Below are 23,280 nucleotides of genomic sequence, written 5' to 3'. Positions count from 1 at the left end.
GCAAAGAGTTGGGGAAGGAAGACCAAGTCAAGTTTAGAAGGGGAGGATAAGAAGGATGGTAGTAGGGGTTTAAGGAAGTAGGTTGAGAGAGAAGTGGAGATTGGCAAGGCTCTAGGTTTGCTTTTTGGGGGTAGTGAGGCTTTTCTCAAAAGGGCCTTTGAAAGAGTTCAAGAGAAGGAAGAAGGAAGAGAGGTTTTAGGAGGATGTAACAGGGGAAGAAGAAGAGGTTTGGGGTGAAGAGGAGGGACAAGAGGATGAGTTAGATGGGGAGGAATAATTCTTCTTTTTGGGTGAAGCCTAGAAAGTTTGTTTCTTCTGAAGTTGGAGAAAAGAGTTGGAATGCTTTTATTCAGTACTAATTGTTGTTCTTATTGGGCTGTTTTGTCCCAGGAGTATGTAGCATGCCTCTCCTGGGTGATATCCTATCACCTTTATTATGTATTTTCTTTTTTATTTTAATGAAATTTATATCTTTACCTTTCAAAAAAAGAGGCAGAACCACCAAAGATAAAGCTTTTTATTGGGAGGTACATGATATATCATTGAATATCAATACAATTAAGTTCTACAAATAAAGAAAATCTAGGTGGCACCTATCACCAAAAGCATGCTTTTATGTAATAAAGCAAATTACAAGACTACTTACTAGTTACAACTTACTAATCTCTTGCACCTTTTGGCATTTGGAATTTTTTCTCTCTTCTTGTTTGTAGGTGGACCAACCCCCCACCCAATAGGGGTACATAGTCTCTTCAAGGCATCATTCTTTTCATTGCCAAAGAAAAGAAGCAAGATCCCATTGACATGCACTAGGGCCACAACACTTTGGACAATGTAGGAGGAATGAAATACAGGTATTTTTAAAGAAAAGGCCAAAACCAATGAGGTTGTGATAAAGAATATATTTGTCAAAGTAGCTTATTAGGTGAAGACATCAGACAGATTTAAACCATTCTCAACAAATTATAGGATGGTAAAATATTGTAGCCTTATCCACAGGCCACAACAAGAAACATCACTTCTAGTGATTTGTTGCCTCTTGAGGAGTTAAGAGTAAGGGGAGTGTTCATGATAGATGCATCCGCAGCTCCAACTTATAAGAATCTAGGGGGAGTTAGGCATAGCAGGTTATTTACAAAGACTCCATAAGGGTGGAACTTCCAGATTTGATACAAGAAATACTAGATTCTCCATCTGCCAAAGGAAACAAAAATACATAATTGCCATCATCCGATCATGTTGATGTTGGCCCGGGGGTCCCACTTAATGGTGGAGTAGTTCACTTAAATAAGCCATATTAAAAATATAGGAACCATAGAGCATTTTAGAGTTCTTTTAGGATTAAAATTTCCCAATTATTTTCATCTTCAGTTCTTATTAAAATTTCCCAGATTGATGCTATATCTGAAAAAGAAAGGGAAGTGATGTGGAACATAGGATACAAAAGAAATCAACTATAATATCTTTAAAACAACACCTATCAAAAAATATTTTCAAATCACAACATTTTTTAACAAGACATCAAATGTCTTCTGAAAGCTGACATTGTCATCCAAATCATAAAGGTCGCTATAGTGAGTAGACTTGTTCAGGGGCTAGGCTTCAGGCCCAATTTTACAGTCTTGGGCTGTAGCTTCAGGTCAGGCCCATTAGAATTTTGACAAAAGCCAAGCCCGAGCCCAGCCCTGAACAGGTTTGATGGTGAGTTACCATTGAAAGATGGTTATAGTAAAAACCAGATGTAAAAAATGAATATTATCTAATGAAACTACAAAAGTAACAAAAAGAATTCAGAATTAAACATTGTAGCTATTCTAAATGGATTTAAAAGATAGGTTTTGCCGCTACAAAGATCCAAGAGCTTTATGCTTACAATGTCAGAATATAACATTGTAGCAATTCATTCAGTGTTATTTTCATTATGATTTTGAAACCACAGAGCTTAAAAGGAGGCCACAAAACCGGTGAATTCAGACACACGGAGAGAGAGAGAGAGAGAGAGAGAGAGAGAATCTCAGATTATCAGAATTCTCACTGAAGCAAGTTCAAGAGTTGAGCAATGTATGTGGCTCCCATGTTTCAAGACCTGGTATCATCTTGCAAAAATATATGACTTTAGCCAGAGTCATTAAGATATATGTATATAAAAATGAATAGAAATGATGATCATATCCACAACCTGAATAAATTTTCCAGGAAGTTTTCCACTTATATCCTTATGTGGAATGCTAAAGTAAAACCCCTGCCTATTGTTGAAGGGAATTTTCAAATTTGGCAGACTGAATTCTTCACGGTATTTGTTTGCAAGGTTATGTACAGCTGCCATTTCAATGTTGATTAGCATTCAAGTGTACAGCATCTAAAAGAACAGAGATGAGTTACTCTTAGAGTTCTAACACCTTCACTAGTATCACAAAATAATCTCCTTGCAACATCCAGAAGCCCATCTATGCCAGCCTTCACAGCAAAACATTGTTGTGTTCGTGCAACAAAAGGAACCCGTGCATGAAGTACATCCTCATTAATAACATTACAAATCCTGAAGGAAAGCCAGTAGATTATTCCGGAAATAAGTCAAATGGTTCAATATTTTACCTAGCTATTTGATCTCAAAAAACAGCTGATCTCCAGGGATGCATAGTATACATATCTTTGACAAAATACAAATGATACAAGAATATCGAAGCCTAAACTATAACCCTGTTACTTTGCCAAGCCATTAACAGCATCAAAGAGAACTAAGGGCCATGGATGAAGTATATCCTCATTAATTTTTCTGACAAATAACAATCAACTTTATTGTAATAAAGAATGTTTAGTATTTCCAAGAAATAAGTTCCAAACATCTCAATTGTCCCTAGGTAGCCTTAGTTATCATTCCCATTTACACCCTTTCTATTTATTTAGTTTTACAGATTCCCCTGTGCCACATCCCTTAAAATGCCTACAGTTATATGTTAATCACCATACACCAGAATATCCATAAAATTTAGAGACTTTCCCAGATATAAATAAACCTTGATGCAAACCCAGCAGTTTTGCCCTTGATTAGTATCCTTGACCTATATTCCCTGAAAAACAATGCTAAGATCACTACAATAATGTCATAAGCATCCTACCAATGCCTGATCTTCCAGGATACCCTACACTACTCCCATCAAAATTTAGTTTAATTAAATGCTCGTTGGGAAATTTCAAATAACAAGTTATTTCCTACCCTTCAATATGTCATCCATGGAGAATGGGACAAATAAAGGTAATGTTTTGACCCAATAAGCCACCCTTATCAATATAACATGCTGTTTGTTACCATCTTATTGGACTGTAATTATTTCCTTCAAGATCCTTCCATTCCTCTCCTACCGAACAGCCCAATACACAATATCTCTAGCATATGTCCATAGGATCTTCCTTCTCTGTTTTTGAATGGTTAAAGAAAGAGTCCTAGAACAGCCTTCCCACACTATATGGAGGATCACACCCACAGTACAACAAGGAAAATTGGATTCCCAAATACAAGAAGTGTAGCAGGAGACAAGCAAGTTGGAAGTGGTTTCACCACTTGCTCTATGGAGTAAACACATGTGAGGCAAAGTACAAAGGCTTGGTTGGTCTATTTTTTTGCAAGAACTCAAGAGATAGTGCGGTGGTAACTCATTTACAACTTGCAGATGACATTATCTCTCAAAAATGAGAGGGAATGGAGCTAGGAATCTAACGCTGTTGGTGAGTATGTTTGAGAAAGTGCCAAACCTAAAGGTGAATCTTAATAAGTGTGGTTGATGGAATCAATTGGGGGAGGAATTAGATTTATGGACTAGGGAACCAGGGTTCTTATCAAGTGTTTGGCCTCTAAAATATTTAAGACTTCCTCTTGGTGCCAATCCTGGATCCTTGACTTTTTGGAATCTGGTAGTGGAGAAGTTTTAAAAAGAAACTAGTTGTGTGGAAGAGGAATTATATCTCATTTGGGGGTAGGATAACCCTTATTAAGTCCACTCTAGCAAACTTTCCAGTCTATTACCTGTCGGTGTTAAGCATGCCTCAAGCTATAGCTGAAAAGTTATTAAGTGGAGAAGTTTTAAAAAGAAACTAGTTGTGTGGAAGAGGAATTATATCTCATTTGGGGGTAGGATAACCCTTATTAAGTCCACTCTAGCAAACTTTCCAGTCTATTACCTGTCGGTGTTAAGCATGCCTCAAGCTATAGCTGAAAAGTTATTAAGTGGAGACAACGCTCCAAATATCTGTGGTTAAAACAGGGGGGTAAAAACATAGCTTTCTTCCATAAAAAGGTAAATGGCAGAAGGAGAACTAATACTATTAAGAGGCTGGAGGAAAGGGGGGGGTGATTGAAGGGGAAGAAACGATCAGACAAACAACAACTAATTATTTCAAAAATATCTAAAAAGAAGAGTGGAGAAGAAGACCGAAGCTGGATGGGCTAGCTTTCAAGAGTCTTTCTCAGCTTGAAGCCAACCAACTGGAAGCAGTTTTCTCGAAAGAGGAAGAGCCACAATTGAGGAAATGGAAGGTGACAAAGCACCAGGTCCAGATGGATTCACAATGGAATTTTTTAAAAGAAGTTTGAGTTTCATAAAAGAGGACCTAATGAAAGTTTTCCAGGAGTTCCATCAGAATGGGACATTCGAAAGAAGTCCAAACTCTACTTTTTTGGCTTTAATTCCCAAGAAGAAAGGGGTGGTGGGCTTGAAAGATTTCAGACCAATAAGCCTTGTTAGCAGTGTCTATAAAGTGGTGGCAAAGGTGTTAGCTAAAAGAATGAGAGGGATGATGGGAAAACTAATATCAGAATCTCAGGGAGTATTTGTAGATGGGAGGCAAATTACCAATGGCATTTTAGTGGCAAATGAACTCATTGACTCCAGAAGAAGAAGTGGGGAGGAGGAGGTATTGCTCAAAGTGGACATGGAAAAGGCGTACAACCATGTAAATTGGGAGTTTTTGGATTACATGCTTAAAAGGTTCAACTTTGCGGGGAGGTGGAGGAATTGGAGAAAGGTGTATGTAACAACAGCCAACTTCTCTATCTTGGTAAGCGGTGTTTCAGTAGGCAGATTACAGAGCTCAAGGGGTCTAAGGCAAGGGGACCCCCTCTCTCCCTTACTATTTATTTGTGTATCGGAAGCCCTAAGTATGATGCTGAATAAGACAGTGGAAGGAGGATTACTTGAAGGCTTCAAGCCTTCAAGGTGGGTCAAGATGTGGAGGTAGCACTGCTGCAGTACGCTGATGATACTCTCTTCTTTGTCAATGCGGCAGAAAATCAGGTGGAAAAAATCAGAATGATTTTGGTTTGGTTTGAAGTGTTCTCTAGCCTGAAAGTCAATATGCATAAAAGTGAGCTAATGGCAATGGGGAATGGTCCAAACTTGTAAGTAATAGAAAATACTGTAGGATGCAAGGTTGGAAAATTGCCAACAAAGTGTACTTCTAAGAAGTATTGGGACCCGGTGATGGAAAGAATGGAAAGGAAACTTGCCTCTTGGAAATCGAGGTATCTTTCAAAGGGAGGGAAACTTATGCTATTAAAAAGTGTTTTGTCTTCTCTTCCTACCTACTTGTTGTCTCTCTTCTTTATTCCAGCTAGTGCAGCTAAGAAGTTGGAGAAGACAATGAGAGATTTTCTTTGGCAGGGATGGAAGGATGAGCTTAAATTCCATTTAGTCAATTGGAGCAAAGCTTGTAAATCTAGAAAGGAAGGAGGATAGGGTTTAAGGAATGTGAGAAAGTTTAATTTGGCTTGTCTTGGGAAATGGTATTGGAGGTGGAATGAGCAGACCACAAGTCAATGGAGGAAAGTAATAGAGGCTAAGTATGGCTCAAGGAACTCAAATTGGGACCCAAGGGAATCGAATTTATCTTATGGATGTGAGGTCTGGAAGGGTATTCAGAAGTCAAAGAAGGATTTCAGACAAGGTTTAAGAATGGAAGTAGAAGATGGTTCTAGAGTCAGATTCTGGAAGGAGGTCTGGTGCGGGATCACCCTCTTAAGGATAGATTCCCAACCCTTTTTGGTACTGCCATCAACAAGGAGTGTTTGGTGTCAGAGGCGTTTTCTCAGGTCGGAGGGGCAAGTCTGTGGTGTCCCAGTTTTAAAAGGAACCTGAATGATTGGAAAGTGGAGCAATGGGAGGAGTTGATGCAGATCCTGAGCACGATAAGAGTGGATAAAACAAGAGGGAACAGGAGGATTTGGGCAAAGGAGAAATCAGGTAGTTTCTCAGTCAAATCTTTTTACAACAGCCTTTTCCGGGAGGAGGAAGATAATTTTCCTGAAGAACTCATTTGGAGGGCAGTGGCTCCTCTAAAAGTCTACTTCTGTCTATGGGTGACGACCTTAGGGAAGTGCTTAACAGCTGACAATCCAACAAAGAGAGGTTGGGTAGTAGAACCAAGCAGATGTGTCCTATGTGGCAACAACTCTGAAAAGTTGGAGCATCTTTTCCTGCACTGCAGATTTAGTAGGGTAATTTGGAAGAAAATGTTAGAGGTTTTTGGAGTCCAGTCGTGCCTCCCAAGGAATGTATTGAATCTGTTACGGGGTTGGGGTCTAAGGGTCTGTCAAGAAGAGGTAAGATTGTACGGGAAGGTGCTGCCAGCAGTGGTGGTGTGGTCAATCTGGTCGGAAAGAAACAAGAGACTCTTTGAATCTCAGTTGAGATCAGAGGAGGAAGTGTTAAGAAGCATTTGGGGAAGGTTACACTCCTGGGTGGCAACAAACAAACTGTTCAAGAATTGTACAAAGCTTTGCCATGCTCAGTTCCTCAGTAGGCAAGGCTGTATCTTTTTTCAGTCTTTTGTTAATGAAATACTTTACCTTTTATCTCAAAAAAAAATAATGAGAGATTTTCTGTGGGAACCAAGAGAGACAAAGAAAGATCACCCCATTAGATGGGAGCTGGTAAGTAGGAGTTTGGTGATTTAGGGATAAGGAGGTTAAAAGAGATGAATATAGCACTGCTAGGAAAATGGCATTAGAGATTTCTGCGGGAATCAGATAAACTGTGGCAAAAGGTGGTGGCTAGCATTCATGGGCTCTCAGATAATGGTTGGGACGTTGGAATTTCTATTAGTGTCCAGTGCTGCTCATAGGAAACCTATCCATAAAGTTTCTTCCGTTGTTCTTCAATCATATCAGGTTTGATCTCAACTAGGTAATAGAATAAAGTTCTGGGAAGACTTATGGGTGGGTGAAGCTCCTCTAAAGAATTTGTTTCCATCACTTTTTACCCTTTCCTTCTTTAAAGGCAAACCCACTTGAGAGTTTTTGGAGATGTATGAGGGCTGCAGTGATCTAGACATTACGGGAGGAATGAAATCCTAGAATTTTTTAGGAGAAGAAAAGAAGCAAGGAAGTTATGATAGAAGGGAATATAGTATGGGTGACATATTGGGTTAAGGATTTAAGTCTATGGTGATGGAGTTTATTAATTAAGTCTATGGCAGGAAGTTAGACAAGTATGGGCCATGGTGATGGAATTTATTATTTGACAATGAGGTTAGTTATTCGGTGATATGTGGAGATTTTCTAAGGGTTCTTGGGCCAGAATGTTCTTGTATACTTCCACTGTCTTTTATACTTCTTTAATGAGTTTTTATTTGCTAAAAAACACATAATAGCATATAAACACATATAACACAAGCAAAAGTGTAGCTTAACCTCTTTCTTATAGAAGCATATTTTTCATTTTCACAAATGGAGTTAGAAATGTTTCGAAGAAGAAAACATTTTGCATCCTTAAGCACCTGAAATGTTTAAAACAAATAAGTCAGACAAGCATCATAAGAGAGTTTAGATCCTTGTGGTATCATGAGTGCAAAATACATATTAATATACCTTTGCAAGTAGGGGCAGAGCATCCAAAGCAGTCTTAAGAACGATAATGCTTGATATCAGTACCTGACTCCTTCTAGCCTTATCAACACCAGAGGCCACTTTGGCAATTTTGTTTGGCTTGAAACAGAAGTGACAGAGGACCCTATCTGGAATGGTACCGCCAGTTCACTTCTATAAATATTAGAAGTATGCAGCTTCTAGAATACTGCAACCTAAAAACTTCTCTCTCTATTAGACTGCATCTTATGTACTATTTTCAAGAAATTCTGCTTACCAGTTTCTTTAGGAAACTTACGAAGAACCTGTGAGAGCCCAAAGAATAGTTCCTCATTGCTCATCAACTCATCCTGGAGGGAAGATTCATCAGATATAGTGTAACAAACATAAATATTGTAATAGCAGATTTCTATTTGTGGAATGATGCTCCATGTTATATCTTTAGAAAACATTTGCTGAAAACCAATATACACGTATTTTATGAGAATATGTGAAGGATTTTTTGCAGAAACTTCAATGAGAAACACGAATTGTTAATTCTATTTATTTCCCAATAAAAACTTTAAGAAAAAAAGGAACAGCAAAAAAAGAACCACCTGATCAAGCTAGAGTCTAAAACAGAACTAGTCCACTAAGTTCCATATTAAGGTAGCACAAACTAATTCCCCAAAAGCTAAAGGCAGAACCCACTAAAGAGCTGTAGTCATGTTATTCTATCATGGCATATGATAATTTCTAACCACTGCCGAAAGAACAGAGATGAACTTGACTGCCACAGATAATTCCAAAACCTATTTCAAGGCATTATCACGGATCCAAAGCCTCCTTACATTCATCTTTGCTCCAGCTTATTTTACTTTAAATACCCTGGTTGACAAGTACCCAAAGTTTCTAGTTCAGTCCTAGGAATTAGATCATTTAATAAATTTTCACAATAATTTCTCTTTTACCTAGTCATCTCTCATCAACACCATTTGGTCATCACTTTTGTCACATCAAGCATTCCTGGTCTTTTGGAAGCAATTAAAATTATAAATTTTCAAAAGAATTTTTTACAGTTTGATATTAATTAGAAAAAGCAGAGAATAGTTTTTCTGAACAAGAATCCAATTGACATGAAGAATAATACAACCGTTGTACAAGAAAATGTGGTTATCCGACTGATAAAAAAGTAGTTATCCTAAAAGCCTTGTTCTTCCTATGGCTGTATCTTATTTCGCCAAAGCAAACTTCAATCTTGCTCACATCTTCAAGTATGCCAATGATAAGAAAATAATAAATCCTATCAGAGTAAATAAAGAATGCAATTAAGAATATTATAAGAACATTATAACTCATATAATGAAATGCTGATGAAGATGCCTACCTCTTCAGTAATAAGATTATACTCATTAATTAACATCTGACAGAAGAAGTTGGCTAACATATATTTCATATTGTACCAGGCAATCAAGACGAGCATTGATAGTCTCGATGTCTTTTAAAGGCTGAAGAAGATTGGCTCGGAGTAGTCTAGTCCTGGATAGGAAATTCATTATAATAGCCAAATTACATGGGTCATATGCAAATATTCTTGCAGTTCAAGCATCATTATAAACTTTTTCTTTTCATTGGTATTGTTACAAATAAATGTTCCATGTCATAAAAGAACAAATAATAAGCATACATGTGTGCTGACAACACTACAAGAAAAAAGCATGGCCTTCAGAAGATAGCTCAAGCATCTCAACCAGTGTAATGGAAAACTAGAAAACTATCTACCCCAAAGTAATAAATTTCACATTCTAGGCCATATGCCCACATTATCTATAAAATGTGAACTTATATAGGTATAATTTAAAAGATTTGATAAAATTTTAATAGGTTCATGTTAAAATAATTTAGTTGTTGGTGTTAGGGTCTGTTTGGATAGTTAAAGTGTTTTTTTATTTCGTTTTTTCACTTCTGTTATGTCTGTTATTGTACTCAGGGGCACAAGGGTCTTTTCCATTGTTATTTCTGCCACCCTATATATATTATAATAAAGGCTGGCGCCGCCAGCACTGTTACATTGCAAACCCCTTCTCTTCTGCTCTCTCTTCTCTCTTCTTCTTCTCTTCTCTTCTCTTCTTATTTCTGGCCGGCCATACTGTCAAGATGGTATCAGAGCAGGAGTACTGACTAAAGAGAGCAGATCGAACAACCTTTACTGAGAGAACAGATCGAACAGACCTGCTGAACCTGGGCGGAACAGAGATCTGAATTTGGACTGAGTAAAACAGCTCTACAACTGGTACAGTTCTTCCGTTTTCTCTTCTTTACCATTCTTGGTCGTGTACCAAGTGAAAACCAAATGAATCTGGGCTGCTGAATGCTGTCGGATCTGTATACCTCTGTTTTTTTTGGATCATGTGATCCTGTTCATGTGTTAAGACGACTGTAGGTCAAGGATGACCTGTCATCTCAATAATTTGACTTGATTATAAGTGATAAGGATCTCTCTTGCTGATTAATGGCTTTAGACATTCTGGAAGGCTGGTAGGTTGGGACTGTTAACACCGTACAGGTCTGAAATCTGCCGAATATTGCCTCTGTTTTGTCCAGAATTTGGTACTGTTTGTGCTCAACCTGTTTTTAAACCCAAGTGTGTGGGTGTGGACTGAGTGGAGCATTGTTTTGTGGAGTAAGGAGGGGTCCTAAGTCTGGTGTTTGGGACTGATTATCTGTTTTGACCATGTCGTCTGAGAATTCTGCTACTTCAGAGATTTCAGGGAGCCACAATGGAGTGAGTGGGGGAATGGATATGAGTTTTCCCATGGCTGTTATTCCCTTTGATGGTCTGAACTACCTTGAGTGGTTTAGGGGAATAAAACTCTACATCACTGCTAGGGGAAAAATAAGATATACCAATGGGAGAGTGAAGGAACCGAAGTATGGAAGTGCTGAATATGATAGGTGGAACCAAGAGAATAGTATGGTGATGTCTTGGCTCTTGGTTTCCATGCTGCCACAAGTAAGGAAGACTTTTATGTGGGCTGAAACTGTTTGTGAGATATGGGAACAAGCGAAGTCCACTTATTCAGAGCAGAGACACTATGCCAAGATATATCAACTACAAGCTGAATCCTCTACTTGCAAGCAGGGGGGAGGAGTCTCTCGATGTACTATTCTGATTTGACATCGATATGGAAAGAACTTGATCACTATTAGAATGTGAATTGGAAGTGTGATGAAGATGCAAAGGCATATAAGTCACTTGTATCTCAGCAACGAGTTTTTGCCTTCCTCCTAGGGCTGAATCCTTCGTATGAGTCCATCAAGGTGCAAATCTTGGGTAGTAAAGACTTGCCATCAGTTCAGGAGGTGTATGACTTGGTGCAGTCAGAAGAGATTAGAAGAAGTGTGATGAATGGTGTAGAAGGGGAGTCAGTTGCCCTAGATGTCCGGGGAAATTCAGACACAAATGTCGGAGGTGGTTTTAAAAAAGGTGACTCTCATAAAAAATAGATGATAAGAGCAAACTTTAGTGCACTCACTACCAGAAGACACGACACATGAGAGATACATGTTGGGATCTCCATGGAAAATCTAAATGGGCACAGGATTTGGGTAAGAAGTCAACACCTGATCAGAGCAAGAAACTAGGCCAGAAAAATCAAAAAAGGTATAACTCAGCTAATATGGCATCAACAAAGACTAGTCCTTTGGTAACTCAGGAGAGGCATCCCAGTTCTGACCCTAAGGAAGATATTATCAACTCCTTTCGTGAACATTTAAAATTGTATGGTAGGACTCTCCGCCAGATGGATTCTGGTCCTACCCCCTCTACCCCGTTTGCGTCTACACCAGGTAATGCTGCCACAACCTTCCATGTGTCATCTCATACCAATGATTCTCCTTGGATTATTGACTCCGGAGACTCAAACCACATGACCGGTAAGTCAACTTTGTTTCAGACATATAACCTTCTCTCTGGAAGAGATAAGGTAAGACTAGCTGATGGTTCTTTTTCTATCATAGCTGGCCGAGGTACCATACCTCTCCCACTTGGCCTTACCCTTCCTAATGTACTACATGTTCCAAAATTACCTATTAATTTGCTGTCCATTAGTAGTCTAACTCACTCCTTGAACTACTTGGTCATTTTTTTCCATCTTCATGTGTGTTTCAAGATTTGGCCTCGGGGAAGACGATTGGTAGAGGAAGCATGGTGGATGGTCTCTACGTGTTGGAGAATAATGCTGGTCTTGTGGCTACAGAGTCCATGAGTTCTTCAAGTGAGAGTCAAGCCTATTTATGGCATAGTCGTCTAGGTCATCTTTCTTTTGAGTCATTAAAAGTTATGTTTCCAAAGTTGTTTGAGTCCTTGTCAGTGAGTCAGTTACAGTGTCCGACTTTTCAATTGAGTAAGCATTATAGTTCTTTACTCTTTCAAAATAAAAGATCTGAATTTCCATTTCATATTGTTTATTCTGATGTTTGGGGCCCTGTTACTCTACCTACTGACACTGGCTATAAGTACTTCATTACCTTGATTGATGATTATTCTAGATACACTTGGATTTACCCTATGCGATCTCGAGATGAAGTGCCAAAAATTGTGAAAGATTTTCAACGCATGGTGTTCACTCAGTTCCAAACGAAAATCCATATCTTCTAATCTGACAATGCGAAGGAATATTTCCATAGTGATCTCACGGAGTTTTTTGCTTCGAGTGGGTCACTTCAGCGAAGCTCTTGTGCCAAGACACCCCAACAAAATGGTGTGTCTAAACGAAAGAACCACCACCTTCTCAAAGTAGATCATGGCTTATTAATTCATATGAATGTGCCAAAACGGTTTTGGATGGATGCAGTCATGTGTGCTACATATATCATCAATTGCATGCCCTCTCAGCTACTAGAGTATAAGGCCCCACATCATCTTTTGTTCCCTATAGCCCCGTTTCCACCATTCCGATGCGTGTTTTTGGGTGTCGTTGCTTTGTCCATAACCTGTCCCCTACTCGCGATAAGCTTGATCCTCGGGCTATTCGTTGTGTTTTTCTTGGTTACCCTTTATCTCAAAAGGGGTATCACTGCTATGATCCCATCTCTCGCAAGTACTATGTCTCATTGATGTACCCTTCTTTGAGAATCAACCTTTTTTCTCGGTTTCTCCTCAGGGGGAGAGTAGGGTTGAGGAGAAACAGGCGACTCAAACTCAACTACCTCCTTTACCCGATCCTCCTCCATTCCGGATTTTTCATCGTCGCCATAAAAGCCAACGGAGTTCAAGAGCCGTGGAACTTGACACTATGCAACCAACATCATCGGATTCACCCGAGGCAGATCTGTCTCATCAGCCAGGTACACTTGCTCCTGTTGATATGTCTGTTCCTCTAAATGTTGATTCACCTATCATCAATGATCTTAATAGTCCTATTGTTAAGAGAAAGGGTGTTAGTTCTTGTACCACTAATCATCCTATCACTAATTTTGTGTCCTATGATCATGTTTTACCTTCATACCGTGCCTTTCTCCCTTTTGTGGATAGTGTCCCCGTTCCTAAGAATGTGGTAGAAGCTTTATCTAAACTTGAATGGACAGATGCCATGAAGAAATTGATGCTTTACACAAAAATGGCACTTGGGAGTTGGTAGACCTTCCTAAAGGTTAGGAACCAGTGGGTTGCAAGTGGGTGTTCACCGTGAAACACAAGGCTGATGGAACCGTTGAAAGGTACAAGGCTAGACTGGTAGCAAGCGGCTTTACACAGGTATATGGAGTGGACTATGCAGAAACTTTTTCTCCAAGCCAAGATGAACTCTATCAAGATTCTTCTTTCATTGGTAGCAAATCTTGGCTGGGAACTTTACCAATTGGACATCAAAAATGCTTTCTTGAATGGTGACTTGGAAGAGGAAGTGTACATGATACAACCACCAGGGTTCTGTGCCAAAGGCAGTGAACAAAAGGTGTGCAGGTTAAAAAAATCTTTATATGGGTTGAAACAATCACCTCGGGCTTGGTTTAGTAAGTTCCATTTAGCAGTTCAACAGATGGGGTTCAAACAATGCCAGTCATATCATATTCTGTTTGTGAAACGAGGTAAAGGTAAAATTGCAGCTCTTATTGTGTATGTGGATGACATAGTGATCACAGGAGATTGGGAGGTTGAAATACAGAGACTAAAAAAATTCTTAGCCACTCAATTTGAGGTGAAAGATCTAGGCCCCTTACGTTACTTCCTTGGAATTGAAGTTGCCCGCTCTCACAAGAGCATCTGTATTTCCCAACAGAAATATGTACTAGATCTACTAGAAGATACAGGCAAGTTGGGGGCAAAACCAATTGAATCTAATCATCATCTGGGAGACAGTCAGGGAGAGTTTTTGAAAGATATGAAGAAATTCCAGACTCGTGAGGAAACTTTTGTATTTGTCTATGACCAGGCCTGATATTGCCTATGCAGTGGGTGTCCTTAGTCAATTCGTGCATAACCCTAGGACAACTCACTTTAAGCTGCAGAGAGGATCTTGAGATACCTCAAGAAGTTTCCCGGAGCTGGTTTGTTGTTCCAGAAACATGGTCACTTAAAGGTGGAAGTATATACTGATGCAGATTGGGCAGAAGCAGTCAATGACCGAAAGTCTACCAATGGGTATTGTGCCTTTGTAGGAGGAAACCTGGTCACATGGAGAAGTAAAAAACAAAGTGTGGTGGCTAGATCTAGTGCTGAAGCAGAGTATAGAGTGATGGCTCATGGGGTTGCTGAAATCATGTGGATAAAAAATTTGTTAGGTGAACAGGGTTTTGCAGTGAGCAATCCTATGTCACTCTACTATGACAATAAAGCTGCCATCAATATTGCTGCTAATCCAGTCCTGCATGATAGGACGAAACACATTGAAGTGGACAAGCATTTTATCAGAGAGAAACTTGAAAATGGAGAAGTGTGTACATCATATGTCAGCTCAGAAGAACAACTTGCAGATATCTTCACCAAAGGTCTTCATCATGTGCGGCACAAAGATTTGTGTGACAAGTTGGGCATGATTGACATCTATGCTCCAACTTGAGGGGGAGTGTTAAAATAATTTAGTTGTTGGTATTAGGGTCTGTTTGGCTAGTTAAAGTGTTTTTTATTTCGTTTTTTCACTTCTGTTATGTCTGTTATTGTACTTGGGGGAACAAGGGTCTTTCCTATTGTTATTTCTGCCGCCCTATATATATTATAATAAAGGTTGGCACCGCCAGCACTATTACATTGCAAATCCCTTCTTTTCTGCACTCTCATCTCTCTTCTTCTTCTCTTCTCTTCCTCTTATTTTTGGTCGGCCATACTGTCAAGAGTTCACAACTAGAAACATGTGAACCTATAGGAAGCAAAAATCTAGAGGACATCATAGTGCCAGAACTAGAGTTCAATATTCGTAGGAAGCAAGAAGGATGTGGCTGTGGTAACGAAGGCATGGAGGATATTGAGAAGAAAGCACCATTTATGGTAATTGTGAAAATTTGAGAGAAAAAAATGAATTGATTGTATTGTCTTGGAATGAGCATATACACAACTTTATATAGAATTACAGAGCTAATTTACAGGGTGATAAAATAGGAAACTAACTTTTCCTAAAAAACTAATTTCTATATCAGTGGGATTCTCCAATTAATATCCCATGATTCTAGAAAATTAAGTTTCCTAAACTGATGGACCTAAAACTATGGAGAATCAATCAGAGAGACAATCTTCTACTTTTCAACACTCCCCCCCAAGCTAGTGAATATGCATCTTTCATTCCCAACTTGGAGATAAGTCCTTGGAATGCCACACTGCAAAGCACTTTTGTCAGCACATCTGCCAGTTGACCATTCGTTGAGACGTATGGAGTGCAAATTAATCCACCATCCAGCTTTTCCTTTATGAAATGCCTATCTATCTCAATGTGCTTTGTCCTGTCATGTTGGACGGGATTGTGAGCAATGTTAATAGCTGACTTGTTGTCATAGAATAATCTCATTGGACCTTCCCATCTGATCTTTAAGTCTTCCAAAATTATCTTGAGCCATAGTAATTCACATACTCCCTGAGCCATTGCCCTGAATTCTGCCTCCGCACTTGATCTAGCTACCACATTCTGCTTCTTACTCCTCCATGTCACAAGATTTCCTCCAAGGAACGTACAGTAACCTGTAGTGGACCGCCTATCCATGGGAAAGCCTGCATAATCTGCATCGATGTATGCCTCTAGGGTTAATCCAGTGTTTCTTTTAAACAAGATTCATTTGCCAGGATTAGCCTTTAGGTAATGTAGTATCCTATAGACCACCTGTGGGTGAACCTCTTTGGGGTAGTGCATAAACTGGCTAGCCACGCTCACGGCATATGCTATGTTTGGCCTTGTGTGGGCAAGATATATAAGTTTTCCTACTAATCTTTGGTACATTTCCCTATTCACAGCTGGATCTTCATTTGCTTCTCCAAATTTGTGATTTGGCTCAATCGGTGTGGAGGATGGTTTGCATGCTAACTTTCATATCTCTCTTAAAAGATTTGTTACATATATCTGTTGTGAGATAAAGATGCCTTCTCTGGAATGAGCTACTTCAATCCCTAGAAAATACTTCAATCTCCCAAGTTCTTTTATTTCGAATTCTCTGACTAGGCATCTTCTCAAGGCTTCCATCTCCTTTTCATCATTTCCTGTCACAATTATGTCATCGACATATACCAGAAGAGCCGTGACTCCCCCTGCATCCGAATGCTTTATAAAGAGTGTATGATCTCCCTGACTTTGTTTGTATCTGATGGCAAGCATAACTTTAGTAAATCCTCCAAACCACGCCCTAAGTGATTGCTTGAGACCATATAGTGCTTTCTTCAACCTGCAAACTTTATTTCCTTTTAGATTTCCTTTGAAGCCCGGAGGAATATCCATGTATATCTCCTCCTCTAAATTACCGTGAAGAAAAGCATTCTTTACATCAAATTTCTCCAAGTACCAGTCGAAGTTAGCTACTAGTGACAACAAAGTTCTTATCGTATTCATCTTAGCCACTGGAGCGAATGTCTCCTGATAGTCAACACCATAGGTTTGTGTATATCCTTTTGCCACGAGTCTAGCCCTGTATCTTTCTAGAGAGCTGTCTGACTTGTATTTTACTGTGAAAACCCACTTGCAGCCCACAGGTTTCTTTCCTGGTGGTAGGTCAACAATTTCCCATGTTTGATTCTTATCTAGAGCCTGCATCTCTTCTCTCATAGCATCTTTCCATTTCTCATCAAATAATGCCTCAGATAAAGTATTAGGAATATGAATAGTGTTTAGACTAACTAGGAAACTCCTATGTGATGGCGAAAATTTTTTAAAGGACACAAAATTTGCAAAGGGATACAAGGGATGTTTAGTGCATTCTCTTGTGCCTTTCCTAAGGGCAATAGGAAGATCCTGGTCAGATGCTAATTCAGAAGAAATTTCTGGAACTGTGTTTACCTCATTCTCGGGATTAGGAGTTGAATCTTGAACCTGCACAAGATTAGGATCCTGGTTTCTTCTTCTTGAATACACCTGCAATCTCATAGAGTCACAAAGTTCATCATTCTCTGTCATGGGTCTGGTATGAATTGGTGAAGAAGTTGGTTTGGTTTGAAGTGGTTCGATAGGTGCAAATACGGATTGAACCGGTATAGATGTTGAGTTTGGGTGTTGAGAAACTGTAGGTAGACCAAGCGGGAACAAATCTCTTTCCTTATCTTCAATCAATGACAAGGACTCCCCCTAAAGATAAGGTTGAGTGAAATATGGTGTTTTTTCTTCAAAAGTGACATCAATAGAGACAGAATTTTTTAGTAGGTGGGTGGTAACACTTATAACCCTTTTGGGTGGACGAATAACCAACAAAAATACACTTGACAGCTCTTGGATCTAACTTCCTTCTATTATGGGTATGAACATGCACAAAAGCAGTGCATCCAAAGATTCTTGGGGTGAGATTATTTGTTGTAAGTAGATCGGGATAAAATTGAGAAAGTGTTTCCATTGGTGTTTTAAATCCCAACACCCTCGAAGGTAATCGATTTATAATTTATGCGGCTATAAGCACAGCTTCCCCCCAATAGGTTTTCGAAATATGCTGGTGGAAAAGTAAGGCTCGGGTTGCAGCTAGTAGATGACCATTCTTCCTTTCTGCTACTTCGTTTTGTTGTGGAGTACTAATGCAGGAGGATTCATGGATAATCCCTTCTTTTTGAAAATATGGGGATAAAGTTTGGTTGAAATAATCCCGTGCATTATCGATCTAAATCTTTTGATTCTGACCCCAAACTGATTTTGGATCATGCTATGGAAATTTGGGAGTACACTACTTACATCTAATTTAGATTTAAGAAGAAAGATCCAAAAGACCCTAGTGCAATCATCAATAAAAGAGACGAACCATCGTGAGCCAGACACATTTGGAACTGTGAAGGGTCCCCATATATCACTATGGATCAAAAAGAATGGGACTGAACTTCTCTTGTTACTGATTGGAAAGGACACATGCTTGTGTTTTGCAAATTCACACACATCACAATGAAAATATTCAACACTCAATCCTTTAAACAAGGAGGGAAACATAGTTTTCAGAATTCCAAAAGATGGATGTCCTAGTCTAAAGTGATGAAGCAAAATGGTGTCTTTGTTGGATGATGAAAGGAATGACAGAGATAACTTATCCTGGACAATATTTGATTTGCATGATTCTTCAAGATAGTAGAGTCCATTCTTCTCCTTAGCAAGTCCAATCCTCTTCCCCGAATCCTGGCCCTGAAATATACAGTAAGAAAGATAGAAAAGCATATTACAGTTCATGTCATGGGTGAGTTTTTGGATGGATATCAGGTTAATGGACAATTTTGGAACATGAAGGACACTTTTTAGTGTAAGTGATGGATTAATATGGATATCCCCAAGGCCAGCTACGGTAGTAAGGGAACCGTCTGCAATGGCTATTTTTCGATTGCTTGGACAGGGGGTATAAGTGCTAAAATGTAGTGAGGAGTGAGTCATGTGATCTGTGGCTCCTAAGTCAACAACCCATAAATCCCTAATAGGTTCATCTGAGACATTTAGTCCATGAGGAATAGAAAACTTACCTGAGATTGCAAGAGAGCCTGTACCACTAGGTTTCTCCAACGATCCAAGAAGCCCCCTTAACTTTTTGATCTCCTCCTTATTGAACTCGGTCTTGTCTGAAGGCTTTTCTTGGCTCGGCTGATTTGTGGTGAAGTTAGCTTGACTTCGACTTTTCTGTTGTCCTCCTCTATAGCCCCATTCCCTATTCGATGGTTTACCATTCAGCTTCCAACACTTCTCTTTGGTGTGCCTTGGTTTCTTGCAATAGGTACACCAAAGAGACTCCTTGTTGTCCCATGCAGAGGACAAATCTGTCTTCATTCCTTCCAGTATTTTCGGTTGTTCCATCCTTGTAGTCATGGCTGAACCTTCTAGTACTTGGGGTTCAAGCATAACCCCCCTACGGCTTTCTTCAGCATGAATAGGAAAAATAGTCTCGTTTAGAGATGGTACCTCTTCTTTGCCGAGAATCTGGGCCCTAACTTGATCAAATTCTGCGTTGAGTCCTGCAAGAAAGTCATAAACGCGATCTTTTTCGATAAAACTCTTTAGGATTGCTGCATCCGCTGCACATTTAGTCTCAATGCACCGATAATGATCGAGTTCTTGCCACAGGTTCTGCAGTAAATTTGCATACTCGGTAACTGTCTTGCTACCTTGTTTAGTTGCTCCAATCTTCACTTTGATTTCATACACTTGTGCTGCAGCACGTGCTTTTGAATATGTTTGTCGGACGGCATCCCAGATCTCTTTAGCTGTGGATAAAAACATACATGTGTCGCTGATTTCAGGGTTCATTGAATTCCATAACCATGACATGATCATGGAGTCAGCTTCGTCCCATGCATCAAATCTTGGATCTCCTTCCTTCGGTCCCATCCCTAAGAGATGGCTATGCTTTCCTTTTCCTTTTAAATATGTTCGAACAAACTGAGACCACTTCAAATAATTTTTCCCGTTCAACCTACATGCTGCCTGAATGTTTTGCAGGTCGCCAGATGCTTGATGTGAGGAAACTTCTTCCGATTGTGCAGTGGTATTTGATACAGTGGTTTCTGACATATTGGACGGGCTTCAAGAAAGAGAGAAAAACAGACAATGAAGGTCTGAAAAACTTAGTAAGGGTTGGCGATGAAGGCCTAAAGAATCTTTCAGCCAATGTAAAAAAAAAAAAAGGCAATTGTAATGCTCCACCAAACTGAAGAGTGGATCGAAACCACTCAAAATCAAAACTGATTCAAACCAAACCAAAGGGATTCAGTAAATCTGCTCTGGGCAACACCAGATCAAAGATTTCAGACTGATCTGATGTCTCTACAAAGAGATCCAAGAAAAAAGGATGAATCCGATGGCGCAGCAGTCCAGAAGAAGCAAAAATGTGGAGTTCAGATCTGTAGCCGATCTCGAAGAAGAACCAAGGACACTCAAGAACCTCCCAAATACTGTTAGAGAGTTCTTTAACCAGCAGCAGAGATGACCAAAGAGATACTATGTGTGGATTAAGTCGTGACCAGCTCTGATACCATGTGAAAATTTGAGAGAAAAAATGAATTGATTGTATTGTCTTGGAAGGAGCATATACACAACTTTATATAGAATTACAGAGCTAATTTATAGGGTGATAAAATAGGAAACTAACTTTTCCTAAAAAACTATTTTCTATATCAGTGGGATAATCCAATTAATATCCCATGATTCTAGGAAATTAAGTTTCCTAAACTAATGGACCGAAAATTATGGAAAATCAATCAGAGAGTCAATCTTCTACTTTCCAACAGATATGACTCTATCAACATCACGGAAAAGGTAAGATAATTTTTGTAACAAAATAAATGCAAATCAATTAAAATAAAATGCAGGATATGATGGAAGAGTGTTGACAAAGCCACCCAAATATACAAACAACCCCAAGCCCAACAACTAAAAGGAACATTCAGCATTCCCTTAAACCAGATGAACTAATAACCCATCAAACCAGATAAAACTAAAAAACCAACCTTTCATGGAGTAAAACAAAGTAAAATTTATTAAAATGAAAAAACATAATTCTAATGTTAGTTCAAGTCCTTTTTTTGGGGGGGTGGGGGGTGGGGGCGGGGGTGGGGAGGTAATGAAAAAACATTGTTAATGATGGTATCAAATACATTTAGGTCTAATCAGGTCAGACCTACAATTATCCCGGTTAATAATTGGTTTGGTTCTGGGTCTATCATATATAACTAATCAACAATTGGTTCTCAACCCTGTCCCAGACCCAGACCTGACCCATTGACAGCTCTAGAAACTATGCTTGCATATTAAATTTTGAGTAATCGGACATATCCTTGTTCTTTTCTCAAAAAAGGGCAAATCCTTACCATTCCCAATAAGACAGCTTACTGAAAATTACCATGCCTATTGGCCCTAATCCAAGCAAAAACAGAATACCACACTCATTCAATCCATTTGCAACAACTAAATTAGCTCTAGGCAATGAAAATTACATTCAAGTGATAAAATTTGATATTTTGTTTTTTTCTCAGAAATTTCATACCATTGGTGGTAACTCCACATGAAGTATTAGTGGTGCTTACTCCACCAAGGCCACCAGTAGAAGATAAGTGTTGACCTTGATCTAATGTTCAAGAACCATTCTTTTCAGACCCTTCAAGTCTAGTTCCTAGTTACTGATTTTAGTTCCTTGTACATAGTCATTTAAGTCCTTGATTCTTGATTCTTTTTCCTTTTCTAATTTTATCAGCAACAACTCAGAGTTGTATTAATAAAGAAAAAAGGTTCACTTAATGAATGGTATTTCGTTAACGTGTGCATACAAACTAAGAACATCTCAACACTTATGACTGAACTTAGTCTACCAACCTTTACATCCAAAATATGTTTCAATCAAAAGAAAAACCCTTCCATTAACAAGCTGCTAACATCCACAGGAAAAAGAAAATATTTTCCTCGCTCCAAATGGACTTCTTCCTGGTGGTAAGGTAACTAAGTCAATTGTTCGCTTAGGCCGAATACCAGTCACCACTTCAAATGGAATCCTTCCTGTAGACCTATTTACTAAGCTATTGGAAGCACTAGATCCCATCAATAAGTATAATCACCACCTAGACAACATAAAAAATCTCCCAAGCTTTTATTTAGTACCTCAATCTGACCACCTGTTTGGGGGTGAAACGATGTAGAGAATTTCAGCTGAGTATTGAGTAGTTTCCAAAGTGTCTTCTAAAATAACTCATAAACTTGGTGTCCCGATCTAATACAATAGTAGAAGGCACGCCATGAAGTTGGACCACTTCTTTGAAAAATATAGTAGAAATATGTGAAGCATCATGTGTTTTATTTCAAGGTAAGAAATGAGCCATCTTGTAGAAATAATCCACCACAACAATAGATTGTATCATGACCCCTAGCAGTCTTGGGCAACCCATCACAAGGAATAGGTAGTGGTGTATATAGCCCAATGTTCTGCTTTCGTCCTATGGCAACTTGGCAAGTTGGCATGTCTTGCATTGCTTTAATATACGAGCAACATCATTCTTCAAACTAGGCCAACAAAATTCATCTTCCACCATAGCAATGGTCTTATCTCTACCAAAATGACTTGCTACACCTCCAACATGTAACTCCCGATGGCATTGATTTCATAATATCTCACTACCCATTAAATAGGAAGTGATAGGTATTCTCCCTTTCAAAATGGTTGATATCCCTATCATACAACCAAGGCCTTCCAAGCAATATGTGTGTAACATTCATAGGAATAACGTCACACCAAATAAAATCAAAATGACTACCATAAGAAATAGGAACAAAAGCTCATTTAGTTATTGGAAATATTGTCTTATCAACCCAAGCAATTTTGTATGGTTGTTGATGTGGTTGTGGTGTCAACTTCAGCCAATCCACAATGCCTTCAGAAATCACATCCATACTACTGCCACCATCTATGATAAGCTTACAATACTTGTCTCCACTTTTCACTGTAGTTTGAAATACAATTGTACGAAGCCAATCTTCCTGGATTTCTTCCTTTGGGGGATGCAAGAATACGCCAAACTATACCAACATAGTTGTTGTCTTCATCTAAAGCATGATCATCAGTGAAGGAATAATCCTCTTCTTTAGCCAAGTCATCATTTGGATCATCCACCACTTCAATGCCTTCTTCATAAATGATATTAAGGCTTTTGGTAGGACATTGGTAAGCCATATGGCCCTTTCCTCCACATCCAAAGCAACTAGTATTAGGCTGTTTTTTTCTGAGTAACACCACTAACAACTGATTTACTCTTATAGTCAGCCCCTTCACAAGGTCTACACCTACTAGGCTTATTAGAGCTGGCATTAGAA

At 39.0% G+C, this 23,280-nt stretch overlaps 1 protein-coding gene across 6 annotated transcripts in view; it reads right to left on the bottom strand.

Annotated features, from left to right (window-relative positions):
* The window catches only part of MSH4 (MUTS-like protein 4), an 89,068-nt gene that overhangs the window by 51,464 nt on the left and 14,324 nt on the right, over window positions 1–23,280 (bottom strand). For all 6 annotated transcript variants that reach the window (XR_016100185.1, XR_016100186.1, XR_016100187.1 and 3 more), the window contains 7 exons: window positions 9,301–9,376; window positions 8,136–8,208; window positions 7,862–8,007; window positions 7,685–7,770; window positions 2,400–2,539; window positions 2,180–2,319; window positions 2,036–2,086 (listed from right to left, as the gene is read on the bottom strand). Coding sequence is in view for 3 of the 6 variants with exons in the window: in XM_088948027.1 (XP_088804153.1) it covers window positions 2,036–2,086; window positions 2,180–2,319; window positions 2,400–2,539; window positions 7,685–7,770; window positions 7,862–8,007; window positions 8,136–8,208; window positions 9,301–9,376 (712 nt within the window). In the remaining 3 variants the exon portion in view is untranslated. The remainder of the gene's footprint in view (window positions 1–2,035; window positions 2,087–2,179; window positions 2,320–2,399; window positions 2,540–7,684; window positions 7,771–7,861; window positions 8,008–8,135; window positions 8,209–9,300; window positions 9,377–23,280) is intronic.

Source organism: Nelumbo lutea, chromosome 6 (genome assembly GCF_056320005.1).
Source record: "Nelumbo lutea isolate HS-2025 chromosome 6, American lotus-T2T, whole genome shotgun sequence".
Classification (NCBI taxonomy): domain Eukaryota; kingdom Viridiplantae; phylum Streptophyta; class Magnoliopsida; order Proteales; family Nelumbonaceae; genus Nelumbo; species Nelumbo lutea.
Note: the sequence above shows the minus strand (reverse complement) of the source record. Positions and strands in the feature narration are given on the sequence as shown.